Source organism: Neofelis nebulosa, chromosome 6 (genome assembly GCF_028018385.1).
Source record: "Neofelis nebulosa isolate mNeoNeb1 chromosome 6, mNeoNeb1.pri, whole genome shotgun sequence".
Lineage (NCBI taxonomy): Eukaryota > Metazoa > Chordata > Mammalia > Carnivora > Felidae > Neofelis > Neofelis nebulosa.
Genome location: NC_080787.1, coordinates 127,291,020 through 127,314,745, shown reverse-complemented (window position 1 = coordinate 127,314,745; position 23,726 = coordinate 127,291,020). Strand labels below are relative to the sequence as shown.

Here is a 23,726-nt window from a genome sequence, read left to right as displayed (position 1 = left end):
AAGATCGTGACTTGGCTGAAGTCGGACGCTTAACCGACTGCGCCACCCAGGCGCCCCTAAAAAAATTTTTTAAATAAAGAAAAACACTTCTTTGTGGAGACAGAAGCATTGGGTGCTTAGGCGAGGGAAAGTTACTTAAATGGAGGAAAGAAGTTGGTCAAAATGTTATTCTGCAGCTGAGCAAACAAGGAAATCCATCATCTCTGAAATGTCTAAACTTACGGTTACTAACAGACAATTTTAAGTGAAACTGAGTGCAGAATTCTGTGCCACTAGCTCTTCCTATTAAAAATAGTAGTGCAACGGACATTTTCACATTGTATCCCTCCCTCAAAAGTCATTGAAAGCGAGAAAGAATGCAAAACAGATAGACTATGCCCATCTTCAAAGAAACAGAGGAAATGGCCAAACCCCAAGCCATAAACTATGAAGGATATAAGCCAAATACTGTGAAATCTGAAGGAAGACAACCACAGACACTGACAGTGTCTAATCTTCTTGAACTTCAACAGTAGAAAATAATTTTATACAAGAATCAATGTCATAGTACTAAGAGGCTTACCTAACAGTCTTAGGATGTGGAATCTAAGGATTTCCACCACCAGAAATTGAGGAAGTGTCCCCACGAGCCCCAGTTAGTGCCACAGAATGTCAGAGACAGAGGAGCTGAAAGGGATTCAAATGACATATCCACTGTATAGGCCCAGTCACCCTAGTGAGGTGGGTGCAGGAGGGAGGGGAGGTGACGATGGCTGGGAGGCAGCCTAGGGGGACCGTGACTTACTGATGTGCCATGGGGCACATCAGCCTCCTGTAATTCCAAAACTTGAGGGTGAGCAGGCTCTCCAGCAAAGGGAATGATCTGATTTAGAGAACAGGTGTCTGACTTCCCACACTCCTGTACCCATTCACTTAATATTCAGTAAATAGCTGGCCCTGTTCAAAGAGTAATAGTCCCACAGAACCTGGCACAGCATTTCTCCATAATTATTGGCAAAGGAGAAAGACAAAAAGAAGGAAGAGGAGGAGGAGGAAGAGAAGAGGGAGACAGAGAGGGAGAGGGAGAGGGAGATGACAACAGTGAAAAGTTCCTGAAAAGCTTTCTTATGGAAAAAGGAGAAAAATTCAGACAAATAAGTGTTCATAGTTTGAATCATACATAACATGATCTCTAATGGTAAGTCAGAAAGGAAGGAAGGAAGGAAGGAAGGAAGGAAGGAAGGAAGGAAGGAAGGTAGAGAAAGGGAGAGAGGGAGGAAAAAGGAAGGAAGGGGAGGGAAGGGAAGGGAAGGGAAGGGAAGGGAAGGGAAGGGAAGGGAAGGGAAGGGAAGGGAAGGGAGAAGGGAAAGGAAGAAGGAAAAAGCAAACAGTCAAAGAAGAGATTCTAAAACAAAAGGAAGATTTTTTTTTTAAGGCAAGTGGGCAGAACTTAGGGAAAAGATGGAAAATAAAAATGTTACAGAGATGAAAAACCTATAGCTAACTGATAGGAATAATTGAAAAGTGATAATTACTGTCTGGAATTACACATCATAAATGCATGCTCTGTCTAGGAAAATGTAATAAAAGCATTGGAAGACATATCCTGGTGAGGTTATTGAACTTTAAGAAAATGAAGTACTTTATGATGATCATAGCAAGAGCGGGACTCAAGTGGGACGGAACAGGGGGAGTGGGGTGATTTCCGTCTGGCAAAACTCGACAGAAGACAGCGATACATCTTCTAAGGGAGAAATAGATGTGATCTGGGATTCTTGTCAAGTTCACCAGATGTATTTTCAAGCAAGTGAGAGATCTCAGGATGGGACTCCCTTGAGACCTTCTTGAGGGGGAGGAAACCACTCACTAAAGATGATATCTGTCCGACAGAAATAAAGATGAACCTGGATGAAGAATTTAGTACTGACAACATTATTTGTCACTGTGAAAAGACTGGTAAACACACCGAAACCATCTGAGTGAAGAGCTAAGACTAAACAGTGATGGGAAATGTGCTTATGGAACTTTAGGAGGTAGGGGGAAACTTTAAATGTACAGACTTTCATAGCAGGAAGCCATTAAATGTGATCTAAACTGAAAATATTTCATCATCTTAATAACTAAACTCCCAATATTTTTCATAAACTATTTTCTTATTTTAAAATATCTTTTAGGAACTAGTGTCTTTTGTGGTGATTAAACACATGAACCACAGCAATTCCTTTACTTTCGCTTCAATTTTTTTCTATTCAAGTTCAAATCAAGTTAAATTTACAGCTTTGATTAAAACGATATGCGTGGTATAATCTAGTTATTGCCTCTGTGTGCAGTCATATAATCATTCCCGTGTGTATAGAGAAGCATGAGACGTCCAGAATCAGGTATGCCAACTGCTTTTGGCCTGATAGGTTTTAGGGTGATTTCTTTCTCTCTCTTGATTATATTTTTCTGATTGAGTTAAAAAATATCACATTTGAAAAAAAAAAAGCCATTTTTGTCTTTGAAAAAAAAAAAAAATCCTGGCCACTAAAGGCAGTGAAATATTTCAGGGGCTATTCACAATGACCTCATTTATCCAGAATCTCACTTTCATGTTCAAGGAGTTTCTCTGGAAGCTGGTGTTTTAGGAAAGAAGACATCATTCTGCAAAGAGAAATGGCTCTTGACTATGCCCTGGCCTCCTTTTCTATTAGGTGGAGCAAAGAGCTTGCTCTGTCCTTTACATGTTCCTTTGATTCAGAAAAGGATAACGAGAAAAGAGGCAGAGTCATCACTGCTCTGGGAGAGCAAATAGTTTAGATGGTGAAACTTTCAGAAGTGAGTATTTTAAAAGAAACTTGCCATGTTAGAGGCCTTACATGCCTGTGCACGTGTGAGATGACAGGAATACAGAGTAGCATATGTCACCAACAAGGCTCCCAAGCGCAGCAGCACAATCAACAGTGCGTGGTTTGTAGCTAGGCTATGAACCTACCCAGGTATCCTTGGGCAAGTTACATATGCTTTTACCCTTTGGAGTTAAGCTTGTTTCCAAGTAAAAGATGAAATTTTAACAAAAGTTTAAGTTATATCTGCCAAAAGAATTTAATGCCGAAAAAACACCGTGTAGTTCTAAAAGCACGAGCTTTGGCATTAGGGAAGAGTGGTTCAAATCCCAGATACGGCTGTTATTAGTCATATGAATTTGTCTCCATGGGCCTCAGTTTCCTCATCTGTACGAGAGGGTGAAAATAATGGCACCTACCTGCTAGGGTCGTTAGGATAATTAAATGAGATAAAGCATGCAAATCCTAAGCACGGGTCCCAGCACTTAATAAGCACTTACTGCCATTACCAGAAACCAGTCAGAGACCACTGAGGGCTCCAGAGGACTTTCTGCCCTGCATAAACATCATTATTGGAGTACTCATTGAATAGTTGAGGTCTATCAGTTTGTAAGACTTACAAAGCATACTGTCCAGAATCCGGGAAAGAGTATTTTCTCCTCCACCCACCTCTGTCATGGGAAGTTGCCCTGCCCTTGGCAGAATAAGGAAGTTTGAGGAGAGAGCATCAAATCAGTGATGGCAGTATTTTTCAAACCACACATAAGTCAAGACTTGTTGATGGACCATGAAATCAATTTTGAGGGATATGACTAGCATTATTTTTTAATAGAAGGGACTGGAATGGCGTGAACAGGATTGGAGTGGAAAATAACGGAATTCATGGCATGTAGTCAAGTTTAAATATTATCTTATAAAACCTTTGTTTTTAGTATGTTAAATATATGTATGTTTATGGGAGCCGGGTCCCAGTGTAAAAATTTTTTTTTAATATTTCTTTATTTATTTTCAGAAAGCGAGAGAGAGAGAAAGAGTGTGCACCTGCAGGGGAGGGGCAGAGAGAGAGGGAGAGAGAGAATCCCAAGCAGGCTCCGCGCTGTCAGCACAGGGCCGGACGCAGGACACAATCCCATGAGATTGTGAGATCATGACCTGAGCTGAAATCAAGAGTCGGATGTTTAACCGACTGAGCCACCCAGGTGTCCCATAAAACAGATTTCTTTTTGTGGCTCATAGCCACAAAAAGTTTTGAAAGCCCTTAGGCAATGGTAACCACTTGATGGAGAAGTTGGTCAACAGGATCTTACCTGTATTTCTAGTGCCTTCTGGAATGTATGGTACTTTATGAAACAGGAGACATTTGCTTTCATGAATCTGTTGCCATATTCTGAAAAGAGAGGATACCCTTAAACTTTGTCAACGCTTAATAAAGTTGACATTTCCTTGTTCTCAAGACATACTCTTGTCTTGACTTCTGTGATCTCTCTTTCTCCTTCTGCCTCTTTAGCTGCTATTTCCAACTGTACTTTGTATCCAACCTTTAAACCCTGATGAGCCTGGAACTTTATCCTAGGCTTTGCTTTGTCTCCATGATAATTTCATTTGCGCCTATGCCTTCAATGAGCAGTTTTGTGCCATTGGTTTCAAAATCACTGCCTCCCACTCCCACCCCTTTGCTGAGCCCCAGGGCCTACTGGGCATCTGCATCTGGATGGCTTTCACATACCTGAAGTTCAACATGGCAGAAACACAACTTGTTACCTTTCCTTCCTCCCATCCGTCCTCCCCATTTCCCAAACCCATTCTTTGGCATTGCTTATCTTGGCAAACATGACCACTGTCCCAGACAGAAAAGAAACATCATCCTGAACATCGCTATCTCCCTCATCTCTCACCTGCTCACCTCAATTACCAAGTCTTGGCTCCCAACATTTCTTCCTTTTGTCCTGTCATTTCTTCTGCCACCACTGTCCTTGTCCAAGCCACCTACATCTTCCACCTGGACCACTGCAGTATCCTCTCAGCTGCTCCCCAGGCTGCCACTCCTAACCCACTGCATTCTCCATGCTACACCAGTTAGCTTTCTAGAACCCCAACACACCTGCATTAATCCCTTCATTGCCTCCCATGCAACCCGGTCTCTCTCACTGGCTCATCCAGCGTCACTTAATCTCTCTATCCCTCAGTCTCCCCCACCTGAAAAGTTCTAAAAGTATTTCCCCCTCCCTCCTTGCTACGGGTTTTGTGTTTTCAACAAAGGAAAGGAGAAATAATATAAACAGCCTAGTCACTGTCGTCATCATCACTGTAATTACCGTGGCATACACTTATACCTAGTGAATCTTCCCTAGAACCCTTGATAGCAAGTAGATTTTTAAGTTTTATGAGAATGTCAAGGTAATTTTTCTTCCAAGAAAAAAAAAGACTAATTTTTCTTAAAACAACCCACCAAATTGACCTTTGTAGGCATGGCAGACTAAAAACTTACGTGGATAATTACTAGAAGAATTGATCACACAATACGTAGAATTTTTACTGTAGCCCAAGAATAATAATAAAATACATGCTTTCAAAATGTATGATCCACATTATAATTCAAAGAAAAGAAAGGTGTTTGCAGAAACTCTGACTCATGTTCCTGACAGCTCATGAAAAAAATTGCCAGCAGCAAACATGGATTCCTTTTTATCTCAATGACAGGCACATTTGTTGTTCTGCAGAGAAGGGCTTAACTTCCATTCAGTTTTGCATAAGGACTGTTTTTTTTTTTCTCTATTGTAAAGCACAGAGGGCACCTCGTTATTAATTCAGTTTCTTTCTCAGCAGATATGGGCAAAAAAAATGGCTGAATAAATCCGAATGTAGAAATATCAATAGGACCTGCTGTGATCTCTCTGTGGAAACTTCCGATTATGAACATCAATATTATGCCAAAGTTAAGGCCATTTGGGAAACGAATTGTTCCAAATGGGCAGAAACCGGACGATTCTATCCATTCTTAGAGAGTAAGTAACACAATTGTCTATAAACACGTATAATATCAAGTTCATCTGACCGTCGAGTATACAGTCTTAGACTCATGGACAGCCTCGCCAGAGGCCAGTGCTCTGCATGGCTCTGTTCTCATTCTGTCCCTCAGCTCCAAGAATGACCAGCCCAAGGGGCTTCATCTCGCTGGATCGCAGTTTCATCTTTAGAGTGAGAAGTTTGGTTGAGTCATCACTAGGATCTCTCCCACGTCCAAAATTAACACTAGATGCCAATATTATCCAAGTTCAATTTTGTTTGGTTATTTAGTGGGGACTATGAAATTTGAGGAACTGACAGATTTTTTTTTAAATTGCTGTGGGTTTATAAACCATGGCGTTAAGTCCACAAGATTGATTCACGGTGCTCTGATTGCCAAACTAAGTCTCTTTTTGTTAGACACTTGGTAGTGTGATGATGTAATTTGTAGGTGTAACTCAGAATTAAGGCAGCATCATCCTGATATTTGCTTTTTAAATTTTCCCATCTCCTATTCTGTGGCTGACTCAGGTGTAGAGGACCCACTCAGAGCTGACATCATGAAATTTATAAGTGCCCCTCGAGACCTGGGGCCAGAGCCCGTCCTCTGGTGTCCTTCTAGATCAGAAGTCAGCAAACTATGCCCTCAGACCAAATGCAGCACTACCACCTCTCCAGTTTTCTACAGACCAAGAGCTTAGAATGATTTTTACATTTATATAAGTAATAATTGCAACAAAGATCACATGGCTTGTAAAGCCTAAAACATTTCCTGTGTGGACCTTTGTGGTAAAAGTTTGAGAATCTCTGTTATAGGTCATTCCAATCACATCTTCAAAGGTCTTTTTTTAAGTTTATTTATTTATTTTGAGAGAGAAAGAGAGAGAGAGAGGAGAGAGAATGGGCGGGGGAGGGGCAGAGGGAGAGGGAGAGAGAGAATCCCAAGCAGGCTCCCCACTGTCAGTGCTGAGCCTGATACAGGGCTCTGCCTCACAAACTATGAGATCATGACCTGAGCCAAAATCAAGACATCAACTGACTGAGCCCCCCGGGTGCTTCTTCAGAGGTCTTTTAATAGTGGTTCATCCCTCCATGTCTGATTTTCATCACTTACAGTTCGTATTAATGCAATTTATCACCAACTTTTCATTTGATGTCATAGGACTGTCGTAAACACTTTTAATTCTATTTTCCATCTGTTTACCCATGTGACTAGGAACTAGGTAAATACAACACTTGAATGTTCTGTTTTAATATTGTGTCAGGGTGTGTGAAAGGATCGTTTCAAGATGTAGCATAACTTGGGCCCACCTTAGAGCATTCTGAGGCGTCTCAACTAAGAGGTGGGCTGTAGGGCTTTCATCCCCGTAGGATTATATTGTAGTTTTATCCACGGTGATTTCTACCTCTGAACATGATCATTCCCTCTCCCCTCCCCTTTAAGCACAAATTGGCCCACCAGAAGTTGCTTTATCTACAGATGAGAAATCAATTTCTATTGTTCTGACGGCTCCAGAGAAGTGGAAGAGAAATCCAGAAGAAAGTTCTATTTCCATGCAACAAATTTACTCTAACCTGAAGTACAACGTGTCCGTATATAATGCTAAGTCTAATAGAACGGTAAGCCTGGAATGGGGACATATCATCGGCATTACTTTTTGCAGCTAGTGCTGGACAGGCAGCCCGACGCATGTGAACCTGAGAAGATAACGATATTCAAAAGAGATGCCGTACAAGAAGCAGTTGAAGCCAATATGTAGAAAACTCGAGAACTTCCTTCAGATTTCCCTTACAGAGTCTCTGTTAATGGGATCTGATGTTGCTATTAGATGGAGAACCACTGTCCACGTCACTTTGATGGAGAGCTTTTACTTGCATAACACCTGTCGGTCACATTCCACGCAAGAAAAAAGATGTCAGCAAGAACATGGGACAAGGCAGATTAAGAAATCCATCCATGTGTTATTATTTAGAATTGTTCCCAGAATGGGTCCATTTCCTGATCATGCTCTGCCGAGCTCAAGGAAAGGGATGTTTTAAAACTGTTGCGGAAGAAAAGCTTGTAGTGATTACAAAGGATTTAGGGGTATCTTAGCGTTTTATTTCCTTCTAGAGCTATCTGCCTGGGATGGTGCTGGGATTCTGTGGCACTAACTGCTGTTTGCAATCCTCTGCCCTAGTGGTCCCAGTGTGTGACCAACCGCACGCTGGTGCTCAGCTGGCTGGAGCCAGACACCCTGTACTGCGTGCGTGTGGAGACCTTTGTCCCAGGGCCCCCTCGCCTTGCTCAGCCTTCTGAGAAGCAGTGTGTCCGTACTCAGAAAGGTAAGCTTAAAAAAATCTCAGCTGGTCTGCGAAGGAGATCTGATCAAAGTAGGAGAAGAATGGCAGTTCTAAACAAGATTTTGACAAACCCATGTCTACCAGAAACAAGTTGAGGCAGAGGCAGAAACAACCATCACCAGAAATGTGTGGAGCAGCCTGGAATTGAAACTTGGCCATTGAACTTGGCCAACGTGAAAGGTGTGTTTGCTCCCCCTGGGGAACTCTCAGCACCCGTCCCTTGGTGTCCAATGCCAACAAGCCTCTTCCGTGGGAAAATAACAATTGAGAATTTTTACGCACGTCTCTTCTTTTTTAATTGTAATCACTTTTGTCAATAGAAGTTCTGTGGTCTTCAACATCAAACTGCACTGCTAGAAACAAAACATTATCCTAGAAACACTTGAAGACAGCAGTTGTTGCTCTCCCTCGGGAATGCAAATGACAGGCTCTGCAAGTTGTATTCAGATGTCACTCACTGGCTGCAGGGGGGTCTGGGGTCAGCAGATCAGCAGTTACTCCCCCGCCATTGCCTCTCTCTCCTTCCTCTTGTCTTCTCCTCATGTTTTCTGAACTTCCCTGAAGATTTTCATTCCCGTTAGGAGACACAGAGTTCAGAGCGTGATGTTTGTCTACTTGTTCCTCCCCACAGTTGTGAGGAGCTTGAACTCAAAGCCTGAACGTTGAAAATAAACCCTCAAGTTTACCCTCATCGAATGGCTCTTCATCCATTATTCTTCCATTTCCTCCTTCCAAACATGCTGGCCTACGACAAGTGCCACAGCTCTTCCCCCAACCTGGTCCCATCGCCAGCTCTGGGATCACAATGGTGACAGGAGCCCTCCCCCTCCCACCACCCGCATTGCAAGATGAAACTGTCCCAAGGAATAAAAAGGGGATTTTGTGAGTACATATCAAAAGTGAAAGGCTTTATTTTTGAATCTCTATCCTTACCATACCTTCCCCTTTAAAATGAAGGGGGCTCTGCCGTGTGGCCAATAAAACGGAAATGCTAAGCAAGCAAAAGGCAAAACAAAGCAGACTGAAGAGATCATCTTTGTATTTGGAAAAAGGGCTCCGTTTACGAAGAGCTTGATCAGTGGCCAGGAGGTAGGGATGCATTTCCAGTGGAGATCGTTTGAGCACTTGGCAGATTGAGAGCAGCTCCAAGTACAGGTTCAATTAAATCCTTCCCGGGAACAGGTGGAACCACCTGTCTCACTAGTCTGAGAAAGGTCACAAAATAAGGAGGCATCATTTCAGGTTCCGACCTTTCCATGGTATCCCAGCCATACTACCTCTTTGGGGACTGTTCTTTGAAAAATATTTCTGCTCTCCACAGTCCCCCAATCCCTAAAATATAGACACATTTTATTAGTTGTTTTGTGGCAAATATGTGCTGTTACATACTAAGTGCCATCCGTCAATGTCGTCATGGTGGTTTTCAATTAGGGCAAGTTCAGTCCCAAGACCAGAGGTGGTATTAAGAGGGTTAGACTGAATTGTAGTCTGATGTAGGGGCAGGTAACGCTTGGCTACCTGAACATCTGTGCTGTGCTGTTGGCACCTTTCTATGTGGAACCTGAGGACAGATGTGCTCGTCAGGAATTGTTTGGGGTGGAAGAGCCTGCATTTGGACACCTGGTCCTGGACTTTTCCCACTGGCTATTGTCAACCACCCTCATTGTCCATGACACTTCTATTTCCAATCTTTAACTAGGTATTTAACTGGATTGTGACTTTGCTACTTTGTCTCAGGCATAGGCATCAAGAGTATCCAAACATTTGTATAGATTAGAGACTCCTATGACACTCTGATTTTATTAATCAGAACCCATCTCTCTTTCTCTCTTTCTCTCATATATATATATATATATATATATATATATATATATATGGAGAGATTTACTTTAGGGAGTTGGCTCACATGATTGTAGAGGCAGATAAGCTCAAAATATGTTGGGCAATCCAGCAGCCTGGATATCCAAGAAAGAGTTGATGTTATAGTTCTTGTCTGAAGGTAATCTGCTGAAAGAATTCTCTCTCTCTCTTGAGGTGGTCACTACTTTTTCTATTAAAGCCTTCAACTGATTGGATAAGGCCCACCCACATTATAAAGATTTCATCTTTACCTTAATCTGCTTTACTCAAGTCTATTAATTTAAATGCTAATATCATCTAAAAATGCCTTCACAGAAACATCTAGAATATCTCACCAAAGAGCTGGGTACCATGGATTAGCCAAATGGGGACAGAAAAATATCCATCACAACTTCTAGTATTCTACAGGAGTGCAACAAATATAAGTTAGTCACAATAAGCCCTATTCACAACTGTATAGTCTGACTGATGATGGGCCAGGACTGCTTTCTCAAAAGCTGTTCACCAGGTCTTTCCAGTCCCCTATGGACTTTCATCCATCTTGAACCGACAGTGCAACAGGACCTGGAAAGGAGTTACTGCCGTCCTTACACACACCAGCTCAGCCACCTCCCTACACACATCCCAAGCTCCCTGCCCAGAAAGTCTAGCCAACCCGCTCAAGGATGGTTCTATTAATAACACACAAGGTGATGCCATACATTCCTGTCTTCTGCTGAGTCTATGGAAAAGATTGAGTCCAATGAGTACATGGAAAAGTGGGGCAGCTTAATGGGATCCTATCAAGAGGGTTTTGTGGGTTGGCTTAAAGTGTATGAGTTGTCTGAATGTTAGACACACTTAGCTTCAGATATATAAGACCCAGCATCAATCTCATAGCCAGACATAAAATGTTGGAATGTCTGCTGATGGGGTTGTTAAGGCATCCGTAAGTCCAGATGATTCCCTAAGACCAGCTATTGTCAAAGAGTAAGAATTCTGAAACCCCTTATCACATTTAGTTCAAGCTTCTCAATTAATAAATAAGACTGAATTCCTAAATGTAAGTAACCGGCCCAAAGCCTCATGACATTGCCAGTGTTTTCCCACCATACCGCATCACAACTATCTATCCCTCTTCTTTTTTTTACAGATCAAACATCAGCATTGAAGGTTAAAATCATCTTCTGGTATGTTTTGCCCATATCTGTTGCCGTGTTTATTTTTTCTGTGATGGGCTACTCCATGTACAGATATATCCATGTTGGCAAAGAGAAACACCCAGCAAATTTGGTGAGTGCTCAGTGTGGCAGGAGTCATTATAACCACTCACTTTCAGCAGAGTAGAAAATGAGGCTCTAGAACAGACACATTCCTTTTATAAGCAGGGTGAGTTTAAAGAGTTAATTAATTAAAAAAGAAACACTTTGGCACTAGGTTAACTCACTAACATAACGAAAGAGAAAGATTCCTCAGCTTTGACAAAGATTTTAGGTTTAATGAGCAGATTAGACCAGGTCTTGAGGTACACAAATTAAGTAATGATCTATGCCCTTCCAGACGTTCAAGTTCAGTTGAGGACTCGAATTTCAAAATGGTATGTGAAGGTTAAGATGAAAGCAGGCACTGAGGACTCTGGGGACACAGGCAGGGCACTGAACCCCACATTGGGGTCCAGGAGAAGCTTTATGCCCTGCCTTGGTTATGAAAGGGGAGTAAGAGGGCACCTACTGCTGGCAGAGAAACCAGCAGGGACCAAGGTGAGCAGATGTTTGGAAAACCACATGATCTTGCTGAACCATACAGTTGCTGATGAGGAGCTACAGAAGTGAAAGTGGAGAGGGGGTGTTAGGGCCAGGGGACAGGAGAATCGGGATGTTATTCTAAGGGGCTTCGATTTTACATTCTGTTGGCAAGGAGAAATCTCTGTGGGGTTTTGAGTAGGAAGCTTCATGGTCAATATCGGGTTTTAGATCCAACTGGATGGTGGGTCTCAGACAGCTTTGGAGGGAGTAAGACTAGAAACAAGAAGAGCAGCTAGGAGACTGTGGCAGTTGTCCAGGGGAGCCAAGGGGAGAGTCTAAAAGAGGAGAGTGGGATGCAGGGCCAGAGACAGGCATGGAGTGGAAAACATAGGAAGAAAATGGCCAGGACAATCATTCACAGCAAGGAGAGCAAGAAAATAGAAGAAGGAGTAAACCTTATGCTTCTGGGCTGCGCACTGAAGGGCTCTGAAGGGCTGGGCATATTTCAATGATAAAATGGGTTCTTTGCCTGTTATTAAAATATATGTTCACATATGCACAATGCATCCATGTACACAATGCAAGCTGTTAGTTTGGCATTTCAACGTTTCTATTATTCTGCCTGCTTTTAGGCTTTAGAGTTAGCTTCCTAATGGCACAGGGAGACCTTTCCTGGGAGGATGATTCATAAGAGAATTGATCACAAGTGGCTTTCTGGAACCAAAATTTTGTAAAGGAATGAGGCTGAATGTCGTATTTTGTCTTTTTTTTTTAAGAGAGAGAAAGAGAGAGAACGTGCTTGCATTCAAGCGAGTCGGGGAGGGGCAGAGGGAGAGAGGTGGGGGGACCTTAAGCAGGCTCCAAGCTCAGTGCAGAGCCCAACATGGGGCTCAATCCCACAACCCTGGGATTATGACCTGAGCCGAAATCAAGAGTTGGACGCTCAACCCACTGAGCCACCCAGGCGCCCCTGAATGTCATATTTTGTAGTGTTGAATGGAATCACTTCATGGGGTGGACAATGAGGATTGTCACATAATTCATGACTTGCCATCTAAACAGTCACCTTCCACATAGCCCCAGCACAATTTTAACCTCAAACCAGTTTCCCTGACACGATTTAGAGCTTCTCTATCTGCCATAAACAGGCAGATGAATTTCCCTTTTTGGCCTCATTATACTGTGATTAGAGTGGTATCCGGGGAATGAGTAAAACCATCCCTACTCATGTGTGTATTTCTTTTTTTACATGCAGTTTTCATGCCCGCCCACATCTCATGTCCGGAGTATATCCAACACAGGGCTGGTAACCTGGGGAACCATAGCTAACTAAGAAATACGTCATCGCCCATAATTAACAAAGCAGTTTCAAAACTGGCTCACTCGGTCCTCACCACTTCTCACGTGGCAGAAATCCAGATTTTACAGAATTAACAACTGAGTCTCAAGAAATTAAATAATTCCCCTGAACTTCCTCAGCCAGGGAGGGAAGGGCACTGTCTCACCCTGATCCTTGGGTCGGATAAACACTCACCCAGGGAACCACTTTTCACTTCCAGTGCCTTTTTCGTGTCTTGGGTCTCTTGCCTCCATGAATGAGGCTTTCTGTTTATTCCAAGAATAACTTTCACTTCCATGAGTGGGTAAGAATAGGTCTTTAAAACTATCTGATGACAGTATAAGTTCTACTTAACAGCTGTTTTTCATGTCTTTCTCAAGTGAAAAGGTGAAAACCATTCTCTTCTCTCTTTATAGATTTTGATTTATGGAAATGAATTTGACAAAAGATTCTTTGTACCTGCTGAAAAAATTGTGATTAATTTTATCACCCTCAATATTTTGGAGGATTCTAAAATTTCTCATAAGGATATGAGACACGTAGTGGAAAAAAGCGACGCTGGGTCGGACGGGGATGAGCCCAGTGGGGACCAGCGGCCGCGTCAGGTGGAAATGGAGGTGAAACACTTAGGGTATGCTTCACATCTGGTGGACATTTCCTGCGACTCTGGGGAAAGCACCCAGGGCACTTCCCTAACCCAGCAAGGGTCACCAGGCAGAGCAATACCCACCGAGAAGGCAGTTGTTGAATACGAATATGATGTAAGAGCTGCCGACGTTTGTGTGGGGCCTGGCGGCCCTGAGCTCAATTTGCAGGAGAAGGTGTCCCTACAAGGAACATTCTTTGAGCAACAGGCTGCTTTGGCAGACGTGAGCCCCCAGGCACCACTGTATTCGTATGCCCCTCAGCTCCGAGACCTGGACCAGTTGCTGCAGGAGCACGTGGGCACAGAAGAGGAGCGCAAGGAAGAGCCGTCGACCACACTGGTGGATTGGGACCCTCAGACCGGCAGGCTGTGCATACCGTCCTTCCCTAGCTTTGAACATGGCTCAGAGGGAGGCAAGCAGCCTGAGTCCAAGGAGCTCGTGGAGGAGGGCCTTTTGTCTAGACTGTATGAGGAGCAGGCTCCAGACAAGCCATCGGAAGACAATGAAACCGACCTCCTGAAATTTATGGAGGAATGGGGACTCTATGTGCAGATGGAAGACTGACACCCAAACTTCCCTTTGCCACACCCCTACTGTTACAAGGCACATGGGTGCAAACGTATAAGGGACTGAAAAATAAAGTATGTGGGATAAAAGAAATTTGACTCAGATTTGTCAGTGAGAAGTACTTATTTCTTCTCTGCTCTCACAGGACTAGTTTCATCCTGCCTCATAAGGGAGTTGGGTCATGCATGGGGGTCTCTTATAGATATGGGGGGGGAGCCGGTATCTGGAATGCAGTGGCCGGCTCATTTTTTGTGTGCATTCAAAAATGTTTGCCAAATCGGATAAAGAATTCCCGCAGGTGAGTGTGCTATGTATGGCCTCTCTGTTTATTATTGTGTAACAAGCCTACTTCTGCAATTATTTTTCCGGGCACTTGACAAGCATATAGCACTGTAGAAAAATATCTCATGAAGACCATTCATTTTAGAAATATTACTCTTCTTTTAGAATTTGGATTATTGTCAGAGCAAGGAAGTACTGAAAACATACAAATACCACTAAGTTGGTGGTCAGTTGGTCACATTTAAGGACACCAACCCCCCGTTCAGTCGTAATAATCCGAGTTCAGAGTGAGCAAATCAGGCACAGACCTTGAAATTACACGCTTTTGGCTACTTTAAAGTGGCCATATTCATATTTTGTGAGAATTTCTGGAGTGTAAAGATAAATTGTTATTATGATTTTGTAGTCAGAAAATGTCCTCTCAGTAACTTAATAGGCACTTTTTAGTAGGGGACTAACCTGAAAGAAAATGCCACCTTTTGTGATAGAACAGTACATTTATTTCTAGAAATGTGCCTTTTCTCTTTTTCTTTTTTTTCTTTTTCTTTTTCTTTTTTTTTTTAATCAGGTTTCACATCTAGTGCAGAGCCCAGCGCAGGGCTTGAACTCATGACCCTGAGATTACGACCTGAGTTGAGGTCAAGAGTTGAGCACTTAACCAATTAAGTCACCCAGGTGCCCTTGGAAATGTGCCCTTAAAAAGATATTTACGTAGTCTATAAATTGAAACATGTTTAGCAGCTGAAACACTACGTTACTATTATAATATGAAATATTCTATCTGAATGAGCAATGCCTCAAACGTTCCTTGGAGTATGTATGAATGAATATCCCCTATCTACATAATTTTAAAATCAATAAACAAACAAAGATATACAAAAGAAAGAAGTTAAATAAATATGTAGGGGAGAACGTATTAAAATTTGACACAATTTACTGTAAGAAAAATAAAATATACTATAAAACACTACCAACCTAGTTAATTTCCAGTAACCAGTTTCCTCTCCTTTACCATTCACCTAGAAAATTAAACTCTGCAGCCAATGCATTAAAATACGACAGAATCTATGAAGTTGAACCATATAAAATCATAGACATTTGACAGTTTTTGACCTGCAGGAACAGCAATATCATATTATTTTACCTTAATAAATATTTGTTTTAATCATGAACTCCTAATCCACTGATACTCTCGCAGGAAAACAGGTATCATCCATATTTGCCTATTTATATTTTTGGCACAGGCAGACAACCCTGGGAGGAGAGGTGAGTTCTGGAGTCATGGTCTTTTGAGATTGTCCACAAATCCAAACAGTTTCTGAGCTCATGATTTAATTTAGACCATAATCCTATTAACTGGAGTGTCCTGTTCCTCTCAACCCCTGTAGACATGATTCTGCTGGTTTTGAAGACCAAATTTCTAACACCAACTGTAAAAGAGGTTCAGGAGTAGGAAAGAATGGGTCATTATTAAAAGCAGAAAGAGAACAAAGTGATTGATGATGGCTTGGCTTATTGGTTTTATTCACAAAAGATTTATTTGAGTACCTGCTGTGTCCTACAGTGTCCTCGTCTATGAAATCAGGATAACAACTCCCTTAGGGCTGTTTTGAGATGAAAAGAGGGGACCATAGAAGCACCTAGAACAGTGTCTGGTGTGTAGGGAGCACTGTGTACTTACTGTTAACTGCCAGAGCGTGTGCTCGGCTCCAGAAAGACAGGCCATTTAGACATGACTGTTTCAACTCCAAGGCAGAGTTTGCCTCACCCTGTTTTTCTTACCTAAAAGTACAATCATTAACTTGCTCCCTCCTTTATGCCTTCAGAGTGAAATCGTCAGTGGTTTTATAAAAGGGAATCTAATTCTGAGTAGCGTTTACATCATCTCTTGCCATCCTAAGCGTGTCAGAAGTAGTGAGCATTTTAAAAATTTTGTTGTTTCTACCTCTTCCACATTGGGTTTTTCTCGTGAAAACAATTAGCGGCTCTATTTCTGCACGCCATAAATTCTAAATTGGGTGAATGAAAATACATCTGCTACAAAGTGAGTGAAATCTAGTGCCACATCATGTGTATGGGAAGGAAGGACGTGAAGAGGGACACTTACCCCTCAGCCGACAACATGGGAAAGATCTGGTGCTCCCGGGCTGAGCTCAACTCAAGGAAATTAATGCAGAAAAAAACTAGTTGTACAGCCCAGAGCGCAAGTCTGTCCAGCATGGTAAATCTAATGAGAACATTGAAGAAAGGGCTCCATCAGCGTGAATCGGTACACCCAGATCACAAATCAAATTCTTTCTGGCCCACACATTACCACCCTCCTGTCTGGAGATGAATTTTTGCAGAGGAATTCTTGGAAGAACTGTTTTTCTCTATTTTCTTTGTGGTTCCCTTCATGAAATCTTCCATAAATCTTCTAGCTTTATGTCTTTTTTTTTTCTTTTTTTCCAAAGACCTTGCTCCAAAGCATGTGCCCATAATTTTTTACCAAAGAGTGCCATGGTGAAAGGTATTTTAATGGTAGTTCTTATTTTTCACTATAGAAGATAAATACACATATTCAGTGTGTAGTCACTAGAAATAAAGGGGAGAAGGATAAAAGTTACCTATGATCTACCATCCCAGGTCTAACTGCTGTAAACACATTAAGGTAGAGAAATGACGCTCACCTGGGAATGATTTCACCCCCCAGGGGACATTTGGCAATGGCTGGAGACATGTTTGATCCTCAGGACTCAGGGGAAAAGTGCTGTTAATGTCAGGGGCAGGGGAGAGGCCAGGAATACTGCTAACCTTCCTCCCATGCACAGGGGAGTCCCCCGGAGCAGAGAGTTCCCTTGTACAAAATGTCAATAGTGCCTAGGTTGATAAATCTTGGTGTAGAATTTTCCAGATACTCTCCATGTTTATAGGTATATGCTTTTCCCAAAAAGAGGGATCATATTGAACTCTTTTATAACTTGCTCTTTTCACTCAAAAAATATAACAATCTTATTTTAACTATGCTTGGATTAACTTTATGAAGCATCAGTCTTAATCAAACTAGAAACTGTTGAAATGGCAGATTGTGAACTCTTTTTTCTAAATTTAACGCTTTAAAATTCTTTTAGTCAAACAGCAACCAAAAATTGGAGATGTTAAGAGCAAAGTGCCGTGAGTCCTTTAGAGATAGCTGAACCTTTCCAAAATGTCATTTCTTAAAATCACTACCTCTGCAGAGCGGCTGGTTGATTATTAGGTGGTCATTTATCTCCCCTTTGAGGTATTGGCCTCCTCTGTGCTTGGCTCCTACTACTCTCCTCCTGAAGTCTTCAGGACCTTCGGTGAAAGTGGTTGAAGACAACCTTGCTTGCACTATTAAGCCTGGATAAGCACTCATGTTTCTCACTGATATTTCTCCAGTCTCCTTTACCTCTAGAAGCTGCAAGATTTCTTTCTTGCTTTGCTAGTTTTAGTCTGTAACAGATTTTCCAGTTGATTTCCTTTCTGAATGCCAGTAAAGATGCCAGGTTAAGGTTCATATTGCTACATCTGAGGCTTCAGAAAGAGGTGAGGGCTGTTGCATTATGTTGTCTTTGTGCAGGTAGAGGGAGGCTCCTTCTGTCCTCAGGAATGACTGTCCATGTTTCTATCTAAGACCTGACTCTGACTCTTTGCTAAATTTGGAAGCAAATGAGGTATTTTCTCCCTTACTTCCTCAGCAGATTTCTTTTGATTTCTCAACCTGTTATTCTCTGGATTAGGTGGTACTTGGAGGCTTCCCACCAACTCAGAAGACGTACATATGGCTCATGTTTATGTTTTCATACGCAGGCCATTGAGATAATGAACACTGATGGGAATAAATACCATCCACCATTTGCCTGCCACTGAAACTGGTATCTGTGGGACATATAAATTAGCCACTGGTCTTCAAAGCCTCATACAGTTAAGATAGTTTACATAGTAATCCTTCTTTTCGTGAAGTACATTCTTCCCCATTCTGAAATTGATTCAAAATGCAGATACTTCGGGATATTAGATGTTGTGGGGGGGGGGGCGGGGGGAGAGAAACAATGGGAATTTTAATCCCAACCCCCAAAAGGGAGGCATGGGATCTTTACTAAATTCGTTGACTTTGTGCTTCTAAAAGAATTTGCTAACAAAATTGACTAACAATTGACCCATCTTACTAACAGTTTGACTAACAAAGATACACGTGAACAAATGAAAACAAAACAAAACAAAACCCTAGAGTTTTTCAAATTACCTGAGTGAATGATTAGCACAAGGATCAGGATGTTGTACTGACTAGGATAGACTCTATAGCTAAGAAGCTCGGTCCAAAGTCCAGCCCTGTCTCTTCTCAGGCTTTTCACCTCAGGCAGGTTACTTAACCTCTTTGGACCAAACTCCCTCATCTGTGAAATGGGGATAATAATTATACCTACCACATAGGGTTGTGGAAGGTTTAAATAAATCAATACATTGAAAGTGCTTGGAACAGTGCCTGACACAAAAATAAGTGCTTGATAAATGTCAGCAATGGACAGAGTGCCAGGAGACATATGCAAAAATTTGCATAGAAGTATTATTCATTGAAAAAAAAAAAAAAGAAACCTTGAAGAAACACTAATATTTATCAGGATAAAGCAATGAAAATGAATCAAGTATACCTATGCATGAAACATGAATGATTCTCACAAACATGTTGAACAAAAACAGTGATTCCTAGGGGCGCCTGGGTGGCTCAGTCGGTTAAGCAGCCGACTTCGGCTCAGGTCATGATCTTGTAGTCGGTGGGTTCGAGCCCCGCGTCGGGCTCTGTGCTGACAGCTCAGAGCCTGGAGCCTGTTTCAGATTCTGTGTCTCCCTCTTTCTCTGACCCTCCCCTGTTCATTCTCTCTTTCTCAAAAATAAATAAATGTTAAAAAAAAAATTTTTTTTTAAAAAAACAGTGATTCCTAGAAGACTATACAGAGGATAAATCCATCTACATAAAGTCCCAAAACTTACAAAATTAAACACTATTCATATATATGTGGTAAAAAGTATATAAAGAAAGGCAAAGACGGGGCGTGCCTGGCTGGCTTAGCAGGGAAAGGCTGCGACTCTTGATCTCAGGGAGGGGAGTTCAAGCCCCAGGTTGGGGTAGGGCTTAAAAAAAAGAAAGGAAGGAAGGAAGGGAGGATGGAAAGAAGAAAGAAAAGAAAAGAAAGGAAGGAAATGATTAACATGGAAGTGCAGGACCGCAGTTCCCCCGCGGACTGGGGGTGCACATGGGGCTCAAAGAGCTTTGGTGGAATTGGTTCAATGTTCTCTTTAAACATGGGAAGAAACTGGGTATTTCTTTGGTAATTCTCCTTTAAACTGAGTATATATGTTCCACAAACACTAATGTATGAATATTTCGTTTAAAAAAAAAAAAACAAACAATAACAGAGCCCCAGAGTTCCTGAATTTTGTGCATTCTCATGGGTTCCATAATCAGTGTCAGCCTTGTGCCATTGGTCCAGGCGTTTGCAATCTGAGAGCTGTTAGACGTCATCCCTTGGAAGTCAGAAACAAGTACACGTACGGTCATATTCTGTTTACAAAGCTTCTCAGTATCCAACGTTTTGATTATGTCCAAAATCTGAAACCAGAAATTAAACGTTCGTTAATTGGGTGTGCACAGTGAAGGGCATGCGTGGAAAACCTTGGCTTTGCTGAGAACTGCTATTATCCAAAGAACAAATACCAGAGCCCTGGCAGAAAAATGAGGACACCAGCCTCACGCAAACTTTAGAAATCCAAGCGCCTTCTCCTACTCACTGGGAATCATGAGTTAATAAGTAATAAAATCTCGGACAGGCAGGCAGTAAAGCAGTCACTCTGACAAAAATCACAGTGTAAACAAATCCCTTCCTTCTGTAGCAGCTAATAGTTGATCTCTGTTAACTGATTTTAGCGTGCAAGAAAGAAGGTTAGGATTTTTAAATGCTCTGCCCTTACACTTGAGCAGCTTACCTTTCTGTGATAAGTTTACCTTGGTTACAAATGTTTAGTGATCATTAGCAAATAGAGTGTGTTTGCTTTTCCTAAGTCCCATATTTCCTGCCAGCTTGTTGCCACCAGCTTCCAAAGTGAGAGATTTGTGAAGTTACAGACTGTTTGTTGTTGTTGTTGTTGTTGTTGTTGGTTTCCCGTAATCTTCAAACCCAGTGCAGGGCTTGAACTCTCCACCCTGAGGTCATGAGTCAGAGGCTCAACAACACCTATAAGTGGAACACCTTTAATTCAGGCATAATGATAAACTTTAAACATTTAACTTTACTCCCCCCCAAAATTTAACAGAAGTACAATAAAGACATTTGTTGATCTTTCTTCTTAGAAACCTCCATCATTTAAACCCTCAAAATTCTGGAACATATGTTCATTCCAAGCATCATATTTTAACAAAGGCTTTAACCAACAGAAAACATCTCAAAGAGGGTCTAGTAGGCAGGACATAAGGGGAAGGGTGGGGGGAATCCAGAACTTAATGAAGCCTAGATTGCTGCCATATGCAAAGGACCTCCTATGAATGAGGACATTAGACATGCATTTGTGGCTTCAGAGAATGGAATTAAAACACCTATCTGGGAGTTGCTACAAGTTAGAACTCAGTTCACTGCTTTCCATAATTAATGGGCAGCTCTTAATTCTTGACCAGATGAAGCACTAAGTTCCCTGTTACAGGAAACGTTCCAACACAGGCTCGTTGCTGCTAAGACTTCTGCAGAGGGAATTCCTCCATGGAACTAAGGGTTTGGAAGAGATGGTCTCTAAGGTCTTTTCCACCTTCCAAATATCTACTATGAAAAAACAATATTTAGAATCATCTTTATTTGCCCCATTTCTTTTCTCCTTTTTCTTCCAAGTAGTTCACTAGCTAGTAACTCATTCTTTTCCAAAAATCACCATACACCTGCCTTTTTTGTGTAGCTAAGGGGAACCAAGCTTTCCTTCAATGTGATACATAGGAGCTTAGAAATTCTCAGCCAGACAGACGGTTCTGAGCCTTCACTTTTCCCCCAAATTAGGTTGAGCCTAGAAATGTCATCTTTTTTTAATTTTCCCTTTTCACTGCTCTCCTGCTTAGCAAGTCTCTTTCACTATTTTTTTTTTCTTAGGTTTTTGGGTTGTCAGAAGATTATTGTACACAAACAAGGCTCAGAAGGCAACTTGTTTCTGTAAATCTCTTTCTGACTTCTGGACGAGGACTGGATATTACTAGGACAAATATATATCCGTGACGTACAAATAAGTGATCAAGAAAGAGCAATTCACATTTTGAAGACATTGTCTATATGACCCTTCAATCTGAATAAATATTATCTGTTCTCATCCCAGTTATCCAGAAAACCCCAAGGCCATTAACATTGGAATGGAGTTTCTGTGCTGGAAATATCACAGTGAGCTGTGAAGTATAATTCAGCCTGTATTTCATGTCTTACTACACTCGACATCTCAGATATGCCTAAATCTAAAAATTATATTACATTTGACCCTTGAACAATACAGGTCTGAACTATATGAGTCCACTTAGATTCGTATTTTTTTCAGTAAATAGAGTACAGTAGTGTAAATGTATTTTCCTTATGATATTAATAACATTTTCTTTCCTCTAGCTTACTTTGTTGTAAGAATACAGTATACAACACATAGAACATACAAAATATGTGTTCATCAACTGCTTATGTTATTGGTAAGGCCTCTAATCAATGGTAGGCTATTAGCAGTTACATTTTGGGAGGATCAAAAGTTGTACTTGGATTTTCGACTGTGCAGGGAGCTGGTGCCCCTAACACTTGCGTTGTTCAAGGGTTAACTGTATTGTGCTTTTCCAACAGATAGAAGAAATGAACACGGAATGAGAGGTGGGAGGGAAGGGCACATCTGCAAATACCCAGCACCTTGCACAGGGAGCAGCACTGAGCTCAAACTAGAGATGAACAAATGCTTTGAGAAACATACACGGAGATACAGGCATTTAAGCGCGTGCTGTACTTACTTGGGAAAGAAATGTGAATAACTAAAACTATTCTCAGGGGCCCCTCGGTGGCTCAGTCAGTTGAGTGTCCGACTCTTGATTTCAGCTCAGGTCATGATCTCATGGGTTTGTGGGGCTGAGCCCTCAGTGGACTCCATGCTGATGGTGTGGAGCCTGCTTGGGATTCTCTCTCCTCCTCTCTCTCTCTCTGCCCTTTCCCACAGGCACGTGCTCTCTCTCTTTCTCTCTCTTGCTCTGTCACTCTCTCTCAAAATAAACAAACTGAAAAATAAATAATGAAATTTAAAAATTAGAAAATTAAATAAATAAAATAAAAATATTCTCATATGTTATATATGAGAATACAAACTCCATGAAGGCAGGGATTTTTTTAATGCAAGGATATTTATTTATTTATTTATTTAATTTTTACTGATATGCTTCCAGCACCTACAACAGTGTCTATCATATAACAGTTGCTCAATAAATATTTCCTGATGGGACATATGAATCTTAAGAATTATATGAATTAGTGGGGTGCCTGGGTGGCTCAGTCGGTTAAGCGGCCGATTTCGGCTCAGGTCATGATCTCCCAGTTCGTGAGTTCGAGCCCCGTGTCGGGCTCTGTGCTGACAGCTCAGAGCCTGGAGCTTGCTTCAGATTCTGTGTCTCCCTCTCTCTCTGCCCCTCCCCTGCTCATGCTCTGTCTCTCTTTGTCGCAAAAATAAATAAACATTAAAAAAAAATTTTTTTAAAGAATTATATGAATTAGTGCCCAAAAAAGACCCATTCAAATATATCAACGGATCTTTGATCAAGACATAAAAGTGATCAATGGAGAAAGGATAATATATTCAACAAATGGCGTTGAAACAATTAGATATTTGTATGCAACAAAAAAAAAAAAAAAAAAGATTCTAGACAGAGATCTTCACAAAAATTAAAATGGATCATGGACCTAACTTTAAAAATGCAAAACTATAAAACCTCTGGAAGAAAACATAGAATAGGTGATCTTGGGTTTAGCAATAAGCTTTTAGTTATAACACAAATGGCACAATACAGAAAGGAGTTCTTGGCTGAGGGAAGGGCAAGTGCTAAGTCTCTGAGATGTACAAACACTTGCACTTGGAAGGGAAGGTCAAAAAGAAGGCAGCCAGG

At 41.5% G+C, this 23,726-nt stretch overlaps 1 protein-coding gene across 6 annotated transcripts in view; it reads left to right on the top strand.

Moving 5' to 3' along the window:
- The window catches only part of IL20RA (interleukin 20 receptor subunit alpha), a 36,353-nt gene extending 21,965 nt beyond the window's left edge, over positions 1-14,388 (top strand). For 3 of the 6 annotated variants that reach the window (XM_058735410.1, XM_058735407.1, XM_058735406.1), the window contains exons 3-7: positions 5,628-5,809; positions 7,255-7,430; positions 7,991-8,135; positions 11,146-11,285; positions 13,493-14,388. In XM_058735410.1, coding sequence (XP_058591393.1) covers positions 5,628-5,809; positions 7,255-7,430; positions 7,991-8,135; positions 11,146-11,285; positions 13,493-14,287 — 1,438 coding nt within the window. In that variant the 3' untranslated portion in view covers positions 14,288-14,388. Of the gene's footprint in view, positions 1-1,869; positions 2,013-5,627; positions 5,810-7,254; positions 7,431-7,990; positions 8,136-11,145; positions 11,286-13,492 lie in introns of all 6 variants that reach the window. The other 3 variants (XM_058735408.1, XM_058735411.1, XM_058735409.1) reach the window with 3 other exon arrangements.
- The last annotated feature ends 9,338 nt before the right edge of the window (positions 14,389-23,726 follow it).